Source organism: Coffea arabica, chromosome 6c (genome assembly GCF_036785885.1).
Source record: "Coffea arabica cultivar ET-39 chromosome 6c, Coffea Arabica ET-39 HiFi, whole genome shotgun sequence".
NCBI classification, from domain to species: domain Eukaryota; kingdom Viridiplantae; phylum Streptophyta; class Magnoliopsida; order Gentianales; family Rubiaceae; genus Coffea; species Coffea arabica.
Window position 1 is genome coordinate 5800340 of NC_092320.1, and position 6865 is coordinate 5807204.

At 29.2% G+C, this 6865-nt stretch overlaps 1 protein-coding gene across 5 annotated transcripts; it reads right to left on the reverse strand.

Annotated features, from left to right (window-relative positions):
- Nucleotides 1-396: 396 nt before the first annotated feature.
- LOC113694193 (vacuolar protein sorting-associated protein 55 homolog) lies at nt 397-4451 on the reverse strand. 5 transcript variants are annotated; one of them, XM_072052358.1, is made up of 6 exons: nt 3450-4040; nt 3320-3363; nt 2067-2106; nt 1870-1954; nt 790-861; nt 397-629 (listed from the first exon to the last, which is right to left on the reverse strand). In XM_072052358.1, the coding sequence occupies exons 1-6, from the start codon at nt 3472-3474 to the stop codon at nt 563-565; spliced, it is 333 nt and encodes a 110-aa protein (XP_071908459.1). In that variant the 5' UTR covers nt 3475-4040; the 3' UTR covers nt 397-562. The 5 variants fall into 5 exon arrangements, with proteins under 5 accessions (XP_071908459.1, XP_027068857.1, XP_027068858.1 ...); XM_027213056.2 differs by lacking the exon at nt 3450-4040 and adding an exon at nt 4047-4451 and having other exon boundaries at nt 397-861; XM_027213057.2 differs by lacking the exon at nt 3450-4040 and adding an exon at nt 4047-4449 and having other exon boundaries at nt 397-861; nt 3320-3371.
- Nucleotides 4452-6865: the final 2414 nt, after the last annotated feature.

Below are 6865 nucleotides of genomic sequence, written 5' to 3' on the forward strand. Positions count from 1 at the left end.
GACCGAATATTCTTCTGTGTTAGTCCAAGTAAACCTGAAAGCAAGGTTTGCTCTTGCAGAACATGACGAGTCCTATAAAACAATAAACCTTGACGATGGATGAACCATCTCTGGTTGACTGGTCAGTCACCACAGAAGGAGCATAACTTTTCATTTGGGGAGAGAATGCGGGTCTTCCATTCCATTCCATACCCGATGAAGCTGCTGTAAAAGAATTCAACGGAACACGTGGATCACTGAGGTGTACCCATTTTGCATAAAGGAGTTGAGAAGAAAAAAGGAACGGAATCAACCGGACCTTTTTATCCCTTTTTTTTTTTGGGGTTCATTCCTTCCTTTCCTTTCCTTTCCTTTCCTTTCCTACGGGAACCAAACCACACTACTATCTCCAGTACATGCAACAAATACACAATTCTTATGTGATTATGTCTGCACCTGTTTGTAAGAGGTCTTACTGATCTCTTAGCAATAATATCTAATCCCGTTATAAAATTCATATCACAACTTGTGGAAGAGGGAACCTAATAAATTATGAAGATTCAGGAAAGAACTTGTGTTCTAGCTATATACATGGGAAAACATTCTCCACTTCATTCCGAATGTTATTCTTCATTTGTCTGTTAGAGCACCTGCAAGCGATCAACATGCAAACTTACAAGACTATTGCGTCATTACCATCACCATTCATCTTCAAGACTAGCACGGTGGAAACACAAAACAGTGCACACAAATATGAAGAAAGAAGTAAATTCAATGAACATAGCTCCGGTTCCAATCAGATTCGCATGCCTGAGAATGATTGGAATGGCTAGGCTCCCCACTGCTGATGCCCCTGTTAAGAACTTTGCAGCATCTATCCATCTATGAGAAAAGAAGAGAGTCCGAGTTACACAGTGCAAAAAAACAGCAGAAATCTGGAGCAAAACCAACAGAAATCAATATATCTCCACAATAAATCAGTGAAGGAAAGAAAAGGGGAAGATGCAGCGCAGCATCCTCTTAAGAGCAACCAAATAACCATATACTGAGATGGTGTTTCCAGAACAGAAACATGTTAAAGCAATGAATATCAGCAAGCTCTAAAAGTAAGAACTTGGAAGGGAATGCTTACTAGAAGGAACAGATAGCAGCAACCGTTATATGAAAAAGAATGAGACCTCGTACACCAAAAATCAAACAAGAAGGCAGGCCAAGAATATTCAGAAATTCAAATTCTTCGAAAACATCTGTGGCAAATAAGAGTGACAGAGAATGCCTCAAAAATGTTTCTTGCATGTCAACTTAACATTCTAAGGGCTACGAAAAATCTCAAAACAAATTTTTAAATGACTTGATGGACCACTCCTATCAAGCTTCGGGGTGAAGCAATCAAGTTGGACGGCAAACTAGGAATAAACAAAAAAGAAAAGGTCACAAGGCCACCAAGTTGTGATTAGACATAAAAAAGCATCCCATGAGTATGGCAGCAAAGTACCTAAGTTGGATAGACAATGTAGTGAACTTTTCCAAATATATACTCGGTGCAAAACGTGCAAACACAATACACAAAATTAACTGCACGTCCTCAGCTTTGTGACTGGACATAAAAAAGTATTCCATGTAGGATAGCAGCAAACTAACCAAGCTACACATAAAAAGTGGTGAACCTTTTCCAAATATATACTTCGGGCAAAACTTACAAACACAATACACAATTAACTGCATGTCCTTGACCTTGTGATTAGACATAAAAAAGCACCCCATGTAGGATAGCAGCAAAGTAACTAAGCTACACATAAAAAAGTGGTGAACCTTTGCCAAACATATAGTTGATGCAAAACTTGCAAACACAGTACACAAAATTAACTGCATTTCCTTAAGATCACTCACCCTCCACCATCACGACTAGTTAAGAACTGAGTAGTCCCACCACCAAAGAACATACAAGGCATGGGCACTAGAACATACATAAGAGCTGAAAAAACAAAGATTGGTCAGTAAGTCAGAAGTAACAGTGTTCAATAACTACACCTCCTAAATGTTATTACTCTTTGCATTACAAGAAAAAAGGGCATTAACCCACCAACCTGATAACAATGGCCACCAGTTACTGTATATTGCACAAGCCTGTAAAGAAGAATAGAAAATTTACTGCAACAAGCGAAAGGACAAGTTTACAACTGCACAACTACGCACTAATGCACAGAGGCGAAGAAAAATCAACCATTTAAAATAGAACATAAATCTTTCAAAATCCATTAGCAAAAGAGTCTAATCAAAAGTTTGCAAAGTGAAAAGCAAATTTCTCCTTTACCTAATTGATGCTTTTGAAAATTTGCACTCTATAAAGTTGTAATATAATTGGTATACTAACAGAATTCCCTCTTTCTATTGATCCTTCCGTTTCATCTGTGAGAAAATATGACTAAAACACTAACTTCAATTGCTCAACAGCAATAAATAGGCACCATTTAGTGGTTCGGTCTATTGATGGGGTATGGTAACCAGATCTACACTTTAGAAAGCAAATTGAAACATCTATTTCAACCATTTCATGCATGATGAATTCTGAATATCAATTACAAAGTTAAGCAGACTAGCCAGCGTCACATTCACAAAATGAATATGCTAAGATCATTTTTCTTTAGTTTTTCATTAAAATTATAGTCAGAGTTGTATTCTTTTGTTTGTATCGAGCAACCAGTGCTCTTAACTTGTTAAAATAATTTTTAAATTCCTATTGATATAGGCCAAGAAAAAGATAATTTTAAATTTTTAATATTTAGATATGCCGAAAGTTGAGAGAGAGAGAGAGAGAGAGAGATTTGATCTCAATCTTTCTCACAGTTTATACATCTCATGAAGGGTTCTTTTTTTGAACAAATTATGTATCATGAAATCAGCAAAATGAGTATAAAATCTCAGCTACTGAGCCAGACTGACAGCACTATCAGTGACTAAGCCACATGTTCTGTTCAAGAGACCAACCACATGGCAAAGAAGCAAGGCTTCTAGCCAAAAAAATTAAAAGTGACAACAGTGCCATGATATCAGAAAATTATATCCTATGAACACAACAGATTAGGCGATTCTCAGAAACTTCAAAGATTTAAGGTCAAGACTAGCTGTACTGCTGGTTGAGGGGTGAGATTGCACAAAAAAATCATCAAAGAAAACCTCGACCCATGATAGAACTTGATTACTAAAACAGGCATGAAGACTTGAACAAACTGCTTACAGAAGAAAGTTGCACCATCCAAAGACATCTAAAAGCACATCGCTCTCACAAACTACAAACGTATCCAAAACAATCACCCTAAAATAGGTTCATAAAACCTACCAGGATCTGTAACAATATGCTAGCTGAGAACATAAAAGCAAGCCCTGCAAGCCTGATACGTATGAGTAAAGTTAGAATTAAAACTAAATCAGAAATTCAGAACAAACCCAAATGTCAACATCGAACTTACACTGCATCCGATGAGCGAGCACCATGAAACAAGAACCCCAGGAAACCGATTAGAACGACCAAAGAAGAAGTGTTAGCGCTTTGAAATATCAAACATATCAAAATGCAACCAACGGGATACAATGTCCGCTTGAAACCAACAACTACTAAATCTAAATCTCCCCGTCATTTAGATAAAATACTCCACTTTCTCTCTGCTCTCTCTACTCAAATAGGATTAATAAATTGCAATAATTCACGCTCGATGGCAGAACTACGATATATAAAGCGTGAAAATGCGTTAAGAAATTTTTTTTTTTTAAAAAAAAAACAGAGGTCAGCCACTAAAATTTCAATATACGCGGACCTGGGCTTTTAGTTCGCACAAGTCAATTCATATTTCGTGAAATTAAAGACTAGAACAATCTCATAATAACGTTCATATACAAAAGCAATCCTGATTATCAAAATGATAGAACTCTAGAGTACTGTTAACAATTGAAATTGAGTTAATCAGTCAACCGCAAAATTAGACAAAACACTTAATAATAATAATATCAGACGGCACTGCGTTAGAGCAGTTGAGTAAATGCGAAAAGTCAATCGAATAAGCGTGTACCTTCAACGGTCATCGCCATAGCTGAGCAGGATCAAAAGGGGGCAAAAGTTGCAGATATTTTAGTAAAATCAGGGTTTTCGACTTTGCAGGAGAAGATGGGAGGACGATCGACAAAGATGACGGAATGTAATTTGGAACACTCGTGGCGTGAAGGAAACTGTTGTGCAGATTACTTGGCGAAGCTAGGAAAGGGTTTACGGCCGGGGATGACTATTTTCCAGGAACCTCCACAAGCTTTACGAACACTTCTGAGCCGTGATGTTTGTGGAGTGGCAATCCCACGTTTAGTTAATTTATAACGGGCTAACGCCCTCCTTTGTACCGAAAAAAAAAAAACCGTGAGAGTTGATGGAGCACAGCGGAAACTACTTTCCCTTCATGAATTTTGCCAATTTCTTTTTTAAACTGGATATTCCAGAGTTTGGAAGCCAAAATTCAAGTTACATCTGTATATATTTGCTGCGCACCGGGTTGCCGCGGTCCTAAATGGTAAAACTATTTTGGATTAACTGTTTTTTGGGTTGTTTTTTAAAAACATGACCGTAGCATTTCGTTTTTCAAATACAAGTCCGTTTGGATTAATTATTTTTTTGATTATTTTTCAAAAATTATATAAAAAACTTTTACTGTAGATGTTTTATGGATTATTTTTAGATATATTTTTAAAACATATTTTCGAGTATTTTTATAATGTATAATTTTTAAATTTTTATAACAATATACAAATATACATTTATAAATATTTATAAATAAATATATTTATATAAAAATATATAAATGTATTATATTATATATAATACATAATATAAATATATTTATAAATGTATAAATGTATAAATTATAAATGAATATTATATAAATGTATAAATTATAAATTATAAATTTTATATTTTTATATTTATATACATTTATGCATTTATAATACATTTATAAATATTTATAAATAAATATATTTATACTTTTATAAATGTTTATAAATAAATATATAAATGTTTAAATGTATATTACTATAAATATATAAATTATAAATGAATATTATATAAATGTATATTATAATTTATAATTTATAATTTTTATGTTTTTATATTTATATACGTTTATGCATTTATAATACAATTATAAATATTTATAAATAAATATATTTAGATATTTATCAATAAATATATTTATATATTATTATATATAAGTAAGTGTATTATATATATAAATAAATTTATATATTATATATAAATAAATAAGTGTATTACATTTATTTATTTATTATATATTATATTTATAAATAAATATATAAATGTATTATAAGTGTATTATATTATATATAATACATAACATAAATATATTTATAAATGTATATTATTATAAATGTGTATAAATTATAAATAAATATTATATAAATGTATATTATAATTTATAATTTTAATTTTTATGTTTTTATGTTTTTATATTTATATACATTTATGCATTTATAATACAATTATAAATATTTATAAATAAATATATTTATATATTATGTATAAATAAATAAGTGTATTATATTTATAAATAAATTTATATATTATATATAAATAAATAAGTGTATTATATTTATTTATTATATATTATATTTATAAATAAATATATAAATGTATTATAAGTGTATTATATTATATATAATACATAATATAAATATATTTATAAATGTATATTATTATAAATGTGTATAAATTATAAATGAATATTATATAAATGTATAAATTAATATATTATAAATATATATTAATACTATGCATAAATGTATTAATGTAATAAATATAAATGTATAAATTTATTAATATTATGTATAAATTTATAATTAATATTATGTATATTAATATAAATGTATAAATGTATTATATTATATATAATACATAATATAAGTGTATATTATAAATATACATAAATATATATATTATGTTTAAATGTACATTTTTATAAATGTTCAATATATATAATATATATTATGTATATATTAAATATATATAATATATAACATTTATATAAATGTATAATAACACATTTATAATATATATAATATATATAATATATAATATTTATATAAAAATATATTTTATATAAAATAAAATATTTATAATATGTATAAATAAATATATTTAAATTAATATAATATATGTATCCTATACATAGTTGAAATATATAAATTGAAATAAATATATTAAATATGTATTGGAGTTGTTTTTGATATATTGTTTGGATATAGTGTTTTTGGAGTTGTTTTTGAAATACACATTTACTATAGCATTTAGATTGTGAAAAACAGTTTTTCAAAAACAAGCCCAAAAACAAGAATCCAAACGGACCCATTTCTTTTTCGCTTTTTGTTCCACATCTTTTTTTTATTATTTTTGGGGTCTAATTTTAGTTTTTTTTGCAGAAAATAAAATTCAATTTTAGTGAATACTAAATACAGAGGATAATAAATGTGAATATAATTATTTAAATTGTATGTATGTGTATGATAAATGCTTACGAGTCATGACACACCTTTTTAGAAAAAAAGAAAAAGAAAATACTTTGAATATGTTGTCGATATCAAAACATTTGATTTATTGATTGCTAAAAACCCCTTTCGTCTTTTGCCTAGGTTGCTGAATTTAGAAGAACAGGTTCAAAAGAGATAAAGCTTAATACAAAACAAAAGTTACGAAGATAGGAAGAAAATATATAATACAATGACGAGGATTTTTTGGTTTAAAATTATATGAATTATCCCCAATAATGTACCAAACAGCTTCATGGTATAAAATTGTTTGAACCAATAATGCTAGAAAAGCACAATAGCA